At 37.2% G+C, this 14,035-nt stretch overlaps 3 protein-coding genes across 3 annotated transcripts; 1 reads left to right on the forward strand and 2 right to left on the reverse strand.

Moving 5' to 3' along the window:
• Nucleotides 1-109: 109 nt before the first annotated feature.
• LOC136777604 (superkiller complex protein 8) lies at nucleotides 110-1,695 on the reverse strand. The gene is made up of 7 exons (XM_066734036.1): nucleotides 1,556-1,695; nucleotides 1,377-1,486; nucleotides 1,149-1,318; nucleotides 843-1,081; nucleotides 682-775; nucleotides 348-613; nucleotides 110-282 (listed from the first exon to the last, which is right to left on the reverse strand). The coding sequence occupies exons 1-7, from the start codon at nucleotides 1,556-1,558 to the stop codon at nucleotides 190-192; spliced, it is 975 nt and encodes a 324-aa protein (XP_066590133.1). The 5' UTR covers nucleotides 1,559-1,695; the 3' UTR covers nucleotides 110-189.
• Nucleotides 1,696-1,785: 90 nt separating this feature from the next.
• Nucleotides 1,786-13,720, forward strand: LOC136777602 (putative protein FAM10A4). The gene is made up of 5 exons (XM_066734035.1): nucleotides 1,786-2,017; nucleotides 2,111-2,396; nucleotides 2,474-2,886; nucleotides 12,224-12,445; nucleotides 12,517-13,720. The coding sequence occupies exons 2-5, from the start codon at nucleotides 2,117-2,119 to the stop codon at nucleotides 12,763-12,765; spliced, it is 1,164 nt and encodes a 387-aa protein (XP_066590132.1). The 5' UTR covers nucleotides 1,786-2,017; nucleotides 2,111-2,116; the 3' UTR covers nucleotides 12,766-13,720.
• On the reverse strand, nucleotides 3,863-10,014 carry LOC136777605 (sarcalumenin). Its single transcript, XM_066734037.1, has 11 exons — nucleotides 9,671-10,014; nucleotides 7,575-7,652; nucleotides 7,423-7,505; nucleotides 7,121-7,346; nucleotides 6,503-7,057; nucleotides 6,175-6,426; nucleotides 5,990-6,106; nucleotides 5,741-5,913; nucleotides 5,466-5,657; nucleotides 5,138-5,401; nucleotides 3,863-5,063 (listed from the first exon to the last, which is right to left on the reverse strand). The coding sequence occupies exons 1-11, from the start codon at nucleotides 9,741-9,743 to the stop codon at nucleotides 4,680-4,682; spliced, it is 2,397 nt and encodes a 798-aa protein (XP_066590134.1). The 5' UTR covers nucleotides 9,744-10,014; the 3' UTR covers nucleotides 3,863-4,679.
• Nucleotides 13,721-14,035: the final 315 nt, after the last annotated feature.

A 14,035-nucleotide genomic window follows, 5' to 3' on the forward strand; every position in this document is an offset into this window, starting at 1 on the left:
AAGAAATTGTTTAGAATCTCTAAATACCTTAATGATTTGTATACTACTAATTCTGGTACAATAAAATTTATAGCAAATAGAATTTCTTCTGTACATAGAAAATTTTAAATCCTTTATAACCATCCTTTAGACAAATAAAAAAAAAGCATATTATATATGCAATTTTATTAATAATAAAAAAAATACATTTCACTTAGGACACTCGTATAAATTAATACTTTTATCTTCGGATACAGACGCTATCATATGATTTTTTTCAGCATGGTACTTTACCGCCCACACCTATGGATACAAAGTATAAAATTGAATTTAGAACTAGCAAAAAATGTTTGATAAAATCTCATTACCTGATCTGTATGTTCCCTAAATGTGTGTAAGCATTGTCTTTTGGCAACTTCCCACACTTTAACTGTAGTATCTGAACTGGCAGAAACAAAATTTTGTCCATCTGGTGAGAATGCAACACCCAACACCCAAGATCCATGGCCTGACATTGTGCCAACTACAGTAGCATCTTTAACATCATATAATTTCATATGACCATCATCGGATGCAGTTAACAATAATTGAGAATCTGGTGAGAAGCATAAAGATCTAATAGGCATTGCATGTCCTGAAAAAAGTTTAAATATTACAAAGGTTTTAAAGATTTTATTGAATTCTGCTAAAAAATATTTATACCTTCTAGTGTACGTAGTACCTTGCCATACGTTACATCAAAAATATTTATAATTCCATCTATCGCACCACTGGCTATGTATTTTCCATCAGGGCTCTAAAATCATGAGTGAAATTAATATCTAACTGCAGTATCATAATTGATTTTAATAATTAAAACTTACACAGGCAACACTTAATGTAAATTTCCCTCCTCTTGTGTCTAATGACTGTTCTTGTTTGCCACTTTCAGTACCATACAAATGTATTTTCCCAGCATGACTACCAGATACTATAAACTTATCATCCGGAGAAAAAACTACTGTCCATATCTCAACTGGTCCAACTCCAATACTTGATATTAATTCTCCATCTTCCAAATTCCATAGCTTTAAACTGGAATCTAGAGAACTAGATGCACATTCTACAAAACAAGTAGTTTTTTAATAATACAAATATATGAATTGTTTTAATTCTAATGTAATACATACTTGCTCCATCTGAACTGACAGCTACTGATACTACACCCAAAGCATGTCCAGTTAATTTGTGTTTTAAATGTAAGCTCTTATCTCTTTGCTCCCATACTTTCACAGAATCATCGACAGAACCAGTTACTAAATATTCTGCAATTTCTTCTTCATTCGAACGCATAGAATCTCTGTAAAGTTAACCGGGTACAAACTAGTTCTTATATTCTATGATTAATCTTACTTTACCGTGAATCTTCATTTTCTGGAAGTGTATCTTTCTTTCTTTTCGGACAACCCCAAGCACACGTCCAGATACTATCTTCATGAGCATTTTCGACCTTATGAACTAAGGAATACTAAAAGAGATCCAATGTTATTATTTCAATTCATAACCTATGAGAAATTCGGCACAATATCAATATTACCATTTTACATCGAAGAAGGATTCCTAAAGACAAGTAGACAACCTTATTCACACGGGATTTCAGGCTGGAAAGTTGCTTGCTCTGACTTGAAGTTAGCCGTTCGGTTACGTTAAAACTGAATGATTGGAATATTTAGATGGAATAGGGGATCAACTAACGCGGTTCCTAAATGTATCAAGGGATGCCATACATCTACATGCCGGTTAGTTACGAATGGTTACGAACGTTGCGGCTTCCCATCTCAGTTTGCATATGTGTATTATGAGCAATTATGTGGTGACGGATATCAGGATTTTACACACGAGATTATTCTGAATATTCTGATTCTGATATATCGCATTTCGCAAGTTGCTTGCTTAAATTCTAAGATTTTTATAAAAATTTCTTAGTTCTGTGGTTAGAACTTGTAATCTCATCATCGAGATCTATATATTTCTTATTTGCTAGTTTTTATCTGAACCGGTAAGAATATTTTCTTTTTAATAGTCATGCTTATTTACAACCGGCTTTGGCCTTGAGTGATAAACTTATTATTAACCTCCCTTTATTTTGTAGATAAAAATGGCTGATTCAATGAGCCAGGAAAATCTTAATCTTTTAAAATCAGTACTAACTCTAATTACAAGCAATCCAGGACTTTTGCAACTACCAAATCTGGCCTTCATAAAATCATTCATTGAACATTTTGGTGGAAAAGTTCCAGAAGATGCTAGTGAAGTTCCACCAAATGTTAAGAATCAGTTTGATAGCAAGCCTAAAGAATCAGAACCAGAACCAGAGCCTGAACCTGAAGAAGAATCTGAAGAGAGCGATGTAGAATTAGATATGACTGGAGTTATCAGTAATTATATTAAATATTTATAATTATTAGTAAAATTCATCTTCATGAGGCTGACTTTGAACTTCATTTTTTTTTAGCACCAGACAATGATTCTCCTCAGGAAATGGGAGATCCTAACTTTAACCCAAATGATGATCAAATTGCTGAAGCTCATAACAAAAGATCTGAAGCTGTATCAGCTTTTATGGAAAAAGACTATGAGAAGGCCTTAAAACTTTATACAGAAGCCATAAAACTTAACCCACAAACTCCATTAATGTACACAAAACGTGGACAAATTTACTTGCTCGTAGGCAAGCCTAATGCTTGCATTCGTGACTGTGAAAGGGCTTTGGAACTGAATCCTGACAGTGCAGCAGCTCATAAGTTTAGGGGCAGAGCTTTTCAGCTTCTTGGAAAATGGGAAGAAGCAGCCACTGATCTTCGTCTTGCTTGTAGATTTGACTTTGATGAACAAGCTGATGAATGGCTACGTGAAATTACACCAAATGTAAGTACTTTAAAAAAATTTATTTTTAATTCAAAATTTTTGCTTTCAATATTTGATAAGACTTCTTCATTATAAATGAAAATTCTTTAATTTATTTGTTATTAAATTTGATTATCAACAGCACACAGGATTTATTTTGTTTTGATAATTAGAATTATCAACTGTTACATTCAAAACAGTATGGTCTTTAGAGCAGAAATAATCACAAAATAAATTACAATTCGAGTACATAAAAAGAAATGTAAACTGAGAATTGTCTAGGCAAAATGTCCCAAAGTTCATAATTCTGGAAGATTTTTTAATTAAGTTAATCCAAGTATTTTATTTTTTTTAACATAGAATGATTCCAATCAGTATTTTGGTATCATTATTATCTAACTACAAAATTCAGGCTGATTCATAGGTAGTAGTTTAGATCTATATGCAAATGATTTTCACAGCATACATATTATTTAAAAATCACATTCCCCTATACAATAAATTACAATTTACATTATAAGATTCCTTAAAGTAAATACTGCTGCTTATATTAAAAGATATTATTCTTATTGAACAAATACACTTTACATAATAATAACAGGAGTAGTATTGGTAGTAGAGTAATAATAATAAATATAATAATGATAACAATTGTTGATAATAAATATCTATAATAACGAATCTATATATTTGCAAATTAATTAATAATTATATTCAGAGACATTATCAGTATATAATGTCCCACAGAAAGTTGAATCTGCTGTACATAAATCACAAGTTCAAGTATATGTGTGAAAAGTGAAGGGTTTCTGATCATATTATCAGAGTTACCCTAAATGAAGGTAATAGATAGTAGATAAATAATGTTATACGCATTAGAGATAAATTTATATTATTGAACAGAGAGTGGAAAAAATTTTTAATGTTCACTGCATAGGAATTGAAATTCAAAATAATAAACAAATTTCTCTTAAAATGTAAGAATTGTACCAGAAAATTTACTTTCACAATTATGCTCGAAGCATTCAAACTGTTTTTATTGGTAAGATTTTTTTTAATAAGAACACAATTTGAGTATTACTTGTAATGAAGGTATTTTTACACAATTACAAATATGTCTCGTCATGTTTAAGGACAAAGTGACGCGGCAGTATACGATAGTTTAAGGACTATTGCCTCGAAAGTAATTCACTTTGCAGTCATACTGCTTCAATTCTCTTCAGTCGATGTGTGTCAGGAAGGAACGCGGATACCGGAGGTTGCACTAAAGATCCTGTTGAAGACTGTCTGGAACACGCTTTAAAGGGAACGCTCACTGTCCGTTCTGTACAGGAATGGCAAACTCGGACCAATCTCTCAATACAAGAACTCTTGGCGTCAGAGCTTACTTATTTAACAAGGAGATGGCAAAAACCTGGAAATGTTGGTCCTTACATCGTGAGAACCTTTCCTCGTCTCTATTATTTAATTTCTGTGCGATACTGCAATAACCACAAAGGGTCAGTTCTCACAAGGTTGGATGGCCAGCAACAAAATATTTATAAGACAATTCAAAGAAACTGGAGTTGACACTATGTTGAAGACCGTTCTCAGCTCGATACTCGCGGAGTTTGAAGATCATCCAACCCAGGCAGCCACTGCCTTTCAGTAATCAAGACGGGGACCTTGGTACCATGAACAAATATAGAACATATTGCGACCAGCGTCGCCTCTTTCAAAAAACCATCCAGTGGTTCATTCGATGCAGATTGGAGGCTTTTCCTATGCTTTGTATGATATCAAGAGCTGCGTCATCTTCAACTGTTAAATCAAACTCAACTGGAAGGACTGTTGGACCCAGCTTCGTGTATCACTGCTTCAACAGACTTCTTATATTTTCCAACCAGTTCTGGTAAATCATAAGCAATAGCAACGTCCAGCCTGTTGATCGGGCAACCCCTGAAGTATGTGCAAGTCGAGCTTAGCAATTGGAAGTCGTACAATGGATTCAATCGGAAGAAGTCTCTGTAAACATCTGGATCCGGAAGATCGTAGCGAGAGATGTTTGTTAACGTACTGAGACCTTCGTAGATGTGATAATCCTGTGGATTCTCGATTATCTTGTCACTGATTTCCTTCTTGTTACCAAAGAATGTCTTGTGATTGTAGTATGTCGTCAAGTAGCAATCCACCATTTTTGCGTGATTACGAACTCGTACCTTTGCACAAAGAATTTCAAAGTTAAGGCTTAATTTTTAAAGGACTCCTCGATTAAGCATGAACAATGACTTACGGCAAATCGTCTAGCACTGGCTATCTTGTGTTCGACTCGTTTATCGATAGCCGATCGTAAATCCCTGAGGAATGCACGCTCCTGAGCATAGAGTAATCTGGTTGGGGCTCCAGCTTCATATGGCAAGGACCATAGCGAAGTGGAATACATTATTGGTGGCTCGGCGCTGGACATCAGTGGTGAAATATTCCAAATCAACGCTCCCTGTACTCGCATAAGTTCTTCAGGTTTCACTTGATCCGCTTTGTTCAATATTATTCTTGTCTAAAAATTTTCATGTTTAGAATTCTGAAACTTATATTATTTTCTAAAGGATGAGTTTTTTAACCTGATATTCTCGACCTTTCAGTTGATCAAGAATGGCTTCTGTTTCGGGGCCAACGTCGAGCTTCGAGGGATCGTAGACCAAAAAGATGATGTCGGCACGATCTATGAACCATTGGCAAGCATCGTTGAAAGGAAACAAACGTTGAACTTGTTTTCTTATCTCCAAGATGCCTGGGATCTCAACTATGTTTACCTACAGAATTATTGGCAAGCCATGAGCAACAGTTGTCTTTTATCTCTCTCTTTTTCTCTTTGCTTTCATCTGGAACAACTCACTTTTTCCAGCAACTTATTATTCAATCGCAGACCCTTGAGACGATCTAACATTCCTTGGCCAAACTTTTGTAAGCCAGAAAATGTCCAGTCCGCTGCTAATTGTGTGCCATCAAGAATTTCCTGTTCTTCACCATGCATCACAATGTTAAAGTAGGCTGGAGAAGGTTCTGCTCCTAAATTTCGAAAAGATTATGATAAAAGTGTAATAATTTTTATTTGGTTTACTTAATTTTTCTATTATCTCTGTACCTGTTCTCAGAGCAGTTGCTGTGTACTCTATGTCAAGCAAATAGTTGATAATGGAAGATTTTCCACCACTCCATGGTCCCATGAAAAGGACCAATGGTTTGGAAAATATTTCAGGATCTGTGTTATTGCAATGAAATTATTAATTTGTACATAAATAGTATTAGTTCCTATTTTCAATGTCTTACCTCCAAAGTGCCTGTTACTGAGATCTCTATACTTATAGAGCGTCTCCAAAGGCTGAATAGCATTATCGTATAATCTTTTCAAATCTCTAAGTATAATATCAGCAGTTTTTTCAATAGCACTCTCTTTCTCCTCATTCTCCTCGTCCAGCCTTAGTAATTGATTTATGTGTTCACGAGGTCTGAGATTTTCAGGTATCTCTATCTCTTGAATTAATTCCTCCTCAGGTGTAGGTTCCTCCTCACTCTGGGTAGCTAATGAAGTATCGTTCACTTGTATTATAAGAGATTTCAACAAATGTCAGTATCAAAATTTAAAATCTTAATTTACCTTCTTCTCCAGAATTGGATTTATTACCATCCTCCCCTGATTGCTCCTCTTCAGAGTCTCTCTTCTCTCGTTTGGTTCTTGATAAAAGTTCTGAATCAGCTTGTGGCGATCCGGCAGAAGCAGCTTCTTCGATACTCTCCTCATCCTTCTCACCTTCGGTACTATCCTGCTTCTCTCCAGTATCTTCTTCAGTTGCATCAGCAACTTCCTGACTTTCACCCTGATTCTCGCTCGCCTCTATTTGACTATCCTCCTCGGATCGAGCTTCCACGCTAGTCTCCTGCAGTTTCTCTGATTCCTCCTTCGATTCTTCAGTCTGTCCCGAATCCTCTTCTTTTTTGCCGGCTTCTCCATCGCTGTCAGCTTCGTCTTCGGCGGTTTCGTCTTTTACTTCGTCGGATTTTCTTTCGTCAGATGCTTCCTCCACGGACTGTTCACCATCTCCTTTCCCCTCTTCAGCTGATTTCTCAACTTCTTCATCAGATTGTTCTTCTGTTTTAGCCTCTTCCACTGACTCATCGGCAGCTTCATCGGATTTTTTCTCATCACTTCCTTCTGCAATGGAAAATCCTAAAAAGTGTTAATTTCCAAAAAATAATGTGTGTTCGATGTTGGTACCTTGTTGAAGAGTTTCCGCACTTTCATCAGCTGGAGTTACGTTTTCCTGATCTTCAATGGAGACTTGAACAGATTCGCCCTCAACAGTCTCCTCGCTACCCTCGTTCTTTTCTTCATCAGTTTCTTCCTCGATTCGACCTTCAGCAGATTCAGCATGTTCTGCTTCATCTTCGACTTCTTCAGATCCAGTCTCTGCTTCCGTAGAGTCGCTCGTCTTCTCAACACCCTGAAACATAAATTTAGCCTGTTTTAATTTCGAAACTTTCCTTCCATTTCAGATGATTGATGAGTCTTTGACTGACCTCTTCACTAGCTACTTCAGCTGCTTCTTCGGGGCTTGCCTCGTCGCCACCATCAACCTCAGCACTGCTGTGTTCCAAAGATCCTACAAAGAATGCAACGTAAAGCAGGCACAGCCTTTTCTACAAATGTTTGATGAAAAATTTAGCGTTACCTGTGCCAAGATCCTTCAGGGCTTTCTCAATATAAGGTCGGCACAGATCCTCCGAGGGCACTTCTTCGCCTTGAACTCCTGGAGAACAAAGCAAAATATGTATCACTCCTGTGTATCGAGAAGAATTTCAAATTCTTTGGAGAAGAAAGTATTTATTAGAGGAGAGAGTAAGAGTGAACATGAGGAAGCTTCTACGTATGATCGTTGGTAGATGGTTGCCAAAAATTCCACGAAGAAATTTCAGTGTCTCGAGCACGCCGGGCTCTGCCGGTGCCAAAAGCAGCCGTACCAGATTAGATAACTCGCTGAGGTGCGGATAACTCGGTGGTGGAAGGTTTAACGCCACGCGACTGCCTCAAATATCTCACTGAGGTGACGCAAGATCTTGTCAAAGTCGCTTCTGTCCGCTGTGTCGTGCGGTACGCACGAACAATGACAGCTGCTCATCACCAAACACTCCTCGACCTGTCTACCAACATTCTATTGAATCAACCGATCAAACCCCTGACTCACCTACCATCGATTCACAATGCAAGTCCAAATCCAACCACATTTCTTGTACGATTGCCAACTCTCATCGATATGGACTTTTTGTCTCGTTCTTCTACGACTGCTTCTTCTACTCCTAATGAAGAATGCTAATCGCTCCTACGTCATTGTGACGTACTTCTAGGCTGAAATAAATTGTAAAACTTCCTGAAAAAGGACGCTGTCATCGTCAATATGTAAGAGAGTTGGCAAATGTTTTTACGAGCCTCTAATTTGCTGTTCCATTAATTATCAAAATGTAAGTTTGATAAAAAAACTGCAACGTCGATACGATCTTTGCAGCTGGTAGTTGGGACGAGACCGTCTTCTAAGTTTAGCGGTGGGTAGGTGGCTTTCAGCCGGGCAGTCCTCGAAAATATTTATATATTGGAAATGCAAATAGTATTTTTATCAACTGGATAAAAATAACCATTAATGTCTGCTAAGTGTAATTAACGTCACTCGCTGCTAATTGTTATTTGGAGAACACTGGTTGTTGTACAGTTGGAAGGAAGAAAGTATTCATTATTGTACTACATAGATCTTCGTTGCATTTTATTTGATTCATGTCTTCTCGTGCATACAATGCACGAAACAGAAAATTCAAGAGAGAAACGATTGATAGGACTGGAAGGTAGCAGCTGCCGTTTGGCAAGCATGCTGAGACGGTTAAAGATAGAATTTCTAGTTTTGTTCCGTACTTGCACAGCATCTCTCGTTTTTTGGCTGATTCCGAGCATCAACTTTTCAGAAAATCCAACCAACTTTGCGCATCATTCCTAATAATATATTGTCCTATACATTCACCAGCTCTATATTAAACCCCACTGACGCGAGCTGTCCCTTTAATTAAACTAATCGGCTTCCGCGGTATATTTTCCTGGCATGAACCTGAATCTCTTCCATTATGTAACTCTCCCTCCCCTTTCTCTCTCTCTCTCCCTCTCTCTCTCTCTCTCTCTCTCTCTCTCTCTCTCTCTCTCTCTCTCTCTGTCTCTTTCTTTGGAATGATGAGAGATTCCAAGCATCGTACAGGCAATTGTGTTTGTTTCTATTCGCTACAACCTGTACTATGAAATTTCACGTGGGAGCAGCCGTCACGAGTTGGAAGTGATTGATTTTCGTGATTCGATAATATGGCCAGAAGCCACACGGCTAGAACTAGGAAGCAATGACGCCTGCTAGGGCATTACGTAACATTGACCTCCCCCAGTGAATCGTCACGAGACGTCAGTATCCGTACAGCAACGTTGCTTATGGCCTTAAAAATTCTTAAAATCCATTATGAATCGATACTGATGAACTTATTTTTCACAGGACTTTGTTAAACCATGAACACTCGAAGGATACCGGAGCTCTGCTATTCGAAGGATCTAAGTCAGAATTATTGGAATATGTTTGTGGTACTCCTTATAGAGGAGGGATAAGAAGATGACCGATGTGGATGAAGCAGAGACTTGATCTTTTTGAAAATGAATGAAATGGAAGATTGTGAGAGCTGATGGATCACTATTTTAGCAAAGATATCTTGGAAGATTGGAGGAATCACCATGAGCATGGACACTCACCGTGGAGAGCGACGAGTAGGATGGCGAGAAAGAGGCCCGCGAAGAACGCGGTTCTCAGTCGCGAGCCCGTCATCTCGTTTCACTAGGCACTACGCGATCAGCAGCCAGGCTGGCAGCTCCTCACACTCGATATTCGCGTACGACTCCAACCCGTCCACTAACAACTGGCATCCTCACTGTCCGCCAAACCTCGAGGAACCCCTACCCTTTATCTCTCTCGCTTCCACCAATTTACCCTTCTTCCTTCTTCATCTAACAAACTTCTTTTCTACCCACCTTCCTCGTCTGATTATCTTTAATCTCTTTATCTTCTATTTTACCTAAATCATTATTGATTTCTTCTTGTTACTTTCACTACCGTCCCTCAGACTCATCACTTTCCTTATTTAACAACTTCCTCTTCCTTGTTTTGTACCGAATCTTCTCCCCCTCCTCCTCGCCAACTACTTTTGTCCCCAACCAATCGGGCCAGAAAGTCTTCGCCCGAGACCTTTAAGATAAGTGACGAAAGCTAGGATCTCTTCGTTGCTCTTCGTCCCTCCGCTCACCAAGACTACGTTATATTTGTAAATTTTCTCAGTCAAGGATACATGCGTGAAGCTGACCTAAAATGTAGCGAATATTGGAATTATATTGTGGATGATATAGTAATAATTTGAGTAGGGAAGAATCACGATGACATTGATGTGGGAAGCAACAAGTTCAGCCTAGTCTTAAGGTCGTCTATATACGGACGACTGGCTAATTTTAAGCTAGACTTTAAGGAACAATTAACCTGGACCCAAATTTCAACTCATCGAGCACGTAAAGATTCTGATGTTTGTTAATGATTTGAAAAATTGTAAAACCGAAAGAGTCTTGTTAATGGAAACAGTGAGATGAATAATTAATTATTCTTATACAGAGTGCGATACTTAAAAAGTATCAGAGCTTAGTCTTAAACGTAAGAAGATGTAATCTTGTTAACTATAAGAGATGTCAATTTTTGCATAGAGCCTTTTCAAATCTTTTTTCTATTTGTATTTAAAGGGATCTTGTGCAAAATATTCATCTTAGAGTTAATATAGATAAACAAAGTTTTATGTTCTATCTCTGAGGCGTCATAAGTGTCTCACCCTGTATATGCGAAAAGCTTTAGTTTTATGCAAGTAGGTAGGGGGTAATGCATATAGAAGCGAGTATTTAAAAATATCTCAGCCCGGTTTCCCCAGCATTTGATTTCTATCTCCGTGTCGAACCTCAGCTGAGGAAAGTCCTGGCTCGATCTGGCTTAAAACGTCATCCTCGACCCCGTCCTCCAATCGCTGTTCGCTACGCAAAGAAAGCCCGTCACTCATCTGGCTTTCCTCAAGGTGCAAATTGTTGAATTTGAACTAATATTGAAAATGCAAGATTTGCGTAATACGAGGACAAGATTACACGGTTACGAAGAATCGATGCAAATTTTGAATCGAGCCATTAAGCCCAGCTTGGCTCGGGCTCTCTCCAATTAAATCACGAACCTATTCTTAAAACCTAAGCGTTTAATTATTTGCGTTGATCAGCTGAAATCTATGATAGAACTAAGGATGACCTTAAATCCTGGTCAATAATTATAAACGATGGATAGTGGTCGAAGATGTTCTATGATTCTCTTTTACATTTGATAACAATTTTGGAAGTAGTGAGAATCTCATTTACTGAATTCAAATACTTCAAAATTGGTATGGAAAATGTTAAGGCACGAGAGGAAGAGGGAAAGCAAAATTTTCGGCTAGAAGATGTATGCTTTGGGCAGAGAGAAGCGTCGCGACGTCGGGCGCCTTTATATTTAGACGCCCGGGCCGCCGCCGTATAAGGTGGCTCCTCGTGCAAAACTTCTCTCCCCTCCCTCCTATTTTTCTCTTCTCCAATCCATCTCTCAATCTTTTACGAATCACGTATTTTCTTAGACATTCGTTTTATCCCTCAACTTATCTCTACTTTTTTTATATCTTTTTAATTCCATCTAAAGAATCTTGTTTTTCGTCGTTTATCCAAATGTTAATTCTTCCCACTTTTCTCTCTAATTTTCAATATTCTAAGTTTATTTAAATTTTCATGGAAAACTGTTTTTCCTAGCTTGGTGTGAATAAACCACTTGTCTAGTTTTTCACGAAACGCGACACTTGTATATTATCTCAACTCGCGCCGTTATTTATAAGTTTCTTTCGCATCGAGCTTATTATACATTACGAGTTCAAGAGCGTTCAGCTTATGAGTTTAGTAGAATTTAGCAATAAATTTAGAGCGGACTTGTTTGAATAGTGATAAAGTATTGAGGTTTCCCATTTTTCAAAATGTATGCTTTGCTAAATCATTTGCTATGAGATCTATAATAAACTAGGGATTGCGTGAGGTCATATGTACGTAAATCTTCGGTAGACATTTTTTACATTATTGTATGATTTAACTTTTAGGAAAAGCTCTCAAAAATGTGCAACACTAATTTATCGCTTTTTCTTAATTTCAAGGAAAATAATTTACTGTTACCAAGATAAATTTTCGGTTGCTTTTAAAGTTTTCTTTTTACAGGTGAAAAAGATCGAGGAGCATAAGAGGAAGAAAGAACGCAAAATGCAAGAGAAATTGGAAAAGGAACGTCAAGAACGACTGAAAAATGCAAGGAAGGCTCAGGAGGCTGCGCGTCAAAGCAACAATACCCAATCATCGAATACCGATTCCAGCGGTGCACCACCAAATATGGGAAATTTCTTCCAATTCCTAAACGACCCTGAGGTTATGCAAGCCTTCCAGGTAAGACTATTAGAATTTTATCGAGAGAAAATATCGAGTATATTAAAATTAATGTATCTTTATTCTTTTAGGATCCTGAAGTTGCAGAAGCATTCAAGGATATTTCTTCCAATCCAAGCAAGATACTAAAATATCAGAACAATCCTAAGATAATGGCTCTAATTAATAAAGTAGCATCACAATTCGGTGGCAGTGGCATGCCTGGGGGCTTCCCAGGAATGCCAGGTGGTATGCCAGGTGGCTTTCCGTTCGCTGGTGCGAATCCATCACCTAATCCTCCGAAACCAGGCCCAACCGACGACGATGTTGGTCTCGATTAAATGAAACTCTCTTCTAAAACATTCTCATTGAGCAAAAGCCTCACTAAAAACTTTTCCTTGTTTTACCAATTACTATAGCATGTGCGTAATAATTGTAATATGATTATATGTAAAGATTAACTGATATTTCTCAAGCACACGTTGGCTACCATTTGGCAATAGTGAACCTTTACGTTATTATAACAATGGTAAACACTAATGGCCAGCTCTCACAGTAATGATAGAATTAATGTTTTTTCCTTTTTTTTTTACATTTCTATGTGTTAAGTTTTGCTTTGAGTAATTAAATATATGTTATGATCGATGCTTAAATGGAACATTGCGATAAGCACTACTGTCTTGTGGTGCGCTAAATCCTTGTTACGTGATGGTAATCGTTCTTGTTCAACGCTTCAACGACATGCAATATACGATTAAAAAAGAAATATATATGTATCAATTAAAAAAATGTAAGACTGATTAAGCAGAACTTGCGTTACATCATTCATTTTAGAAACAATGTCGCAGTAAATTATTTCTGTATCTGCATGCATCACCTCTTATGATTACTATCGCGTAACATATGCATGTTTGAGGGAAGCATAAGGGATCCAGAACACAGTAGATATATTTTATAGCATTACCTTTAAGGCTAAATTCTAAAAGAATCATCAAGTGTTCCATTTTTAAAATTATTAGCAATAGACAATAAGGATCCGTCTAAAACCGATTCCATCAAATTTAACAATAAAACATTTTTCTGATTAAACCACTTGCTGCAAGCCTTTCGTTAACTGAGCGCAGCTCCCGTTCTGCTAATGAATAAACACCATTTTTAAAAAGTAAATAGATAGATCATACATTAATTGATTAACAAAGAGATATGGTAAGGTATGTGCTAGTCTAAATATAATCTATATATTATATATTCTTCATAATCGATCATTTAACAAATGAATAAAATCGTTCTATATAATTCTTATGAAACTTTATTCGCCCACGGTTTCCTTCCTCGCAAAATCTCTCGCGAGACTTGCAATAAATATGTACAAAAAATATTATGCGCTTACAATTAGATACTGTAAAGAAAGAGAAAGCATTGCATCGTCGAGCATCGAAATACATATAAAATTCATCAACTTTCACAAGATGCATCGCTATCTCAATGGCTAGCTGTCACGTGCACATATATGCTGCTGCACAGACAGTGCGATAAATAAACGCAATTACCTATCTATATCTGTACATAACAAATTTGATTAAAAACACAATATTGCACATAAGAATATTA

The sequence above is a fragment of the Prorops nasuta genome, unplaced genomic scaffold, assembly GCF_024137725.1.
Source record: "Prorops nasuta isolate Cenicafe-Biocafe unplaced genomic scaffold, Cenicafe_Pnas_1.2 PNAS00011, whole genome shotgun sequence".
Classification (NCBI taxonomy): domain Eukaryota; kingdom Metazoa; phylum Arthropoda; class Insecta; order Hymenoptera; family Bethylidae; genus Prorops; species Prorops nasuta.

Coding starts and splice junctions, on each gene's coding strand:
- LOC136777604 (XM_066734036.1), bottom strand. Junction 1,082..1,148: donor TGTCAGTTCAGATGGAGCAA/GTATGTATTACA, acceptor CTTGTTTTGTAG/AATGTGCATCTAGTTCTCTA. Junction 776..842: donor TTACATTAAGTGTTGCCTGT/GTAAGTTTTAAT, acceptor TCATGATTTTAG/AGCCCTGATGGAAAATACAT.
- LOC136777602 (XM_066734035.1), top strand. CDS start 2,117: ATGGCTGATTCAATGAGCCAGGAAAATCTTAATCTTTTAAAATCAGTA. Junction 2,397..2,473: donor AGATATGACTGGAGTTATCA/GTAATTATATTA, acceptor ATTTTTTTTTAG/CACCAGACAATGATTCTCCT. Junction 12,446..12,516: donor AGGTTATGCAAGCCTTCCAG/GTAAGACTATTA, acceptor TTATTCTTTTAG/GATCCTGAAGTTGCAGAAGC.
- LOC136777605 (XM_066734037.1), bottom strand. CDS start 9,743: ATGACGGGCTCGCGACTGAGAACCGCGTTCTTCGCGGGCCTCTTTCTC. Junction 7,058..7,120: donor TGCGGAAACTCTTCAACAAG/GTACCAACATCG, acceptor TTTCCATTGCAG/AAGGAAGTGATGAGAAAAAA. Junction 6,107..6,174: donor CAGTAACAGGCACTTTGGAG/GTAAGACATTGA, acceptor GCAATAACACAG/ATCCTGAAATATTTTCCAAA.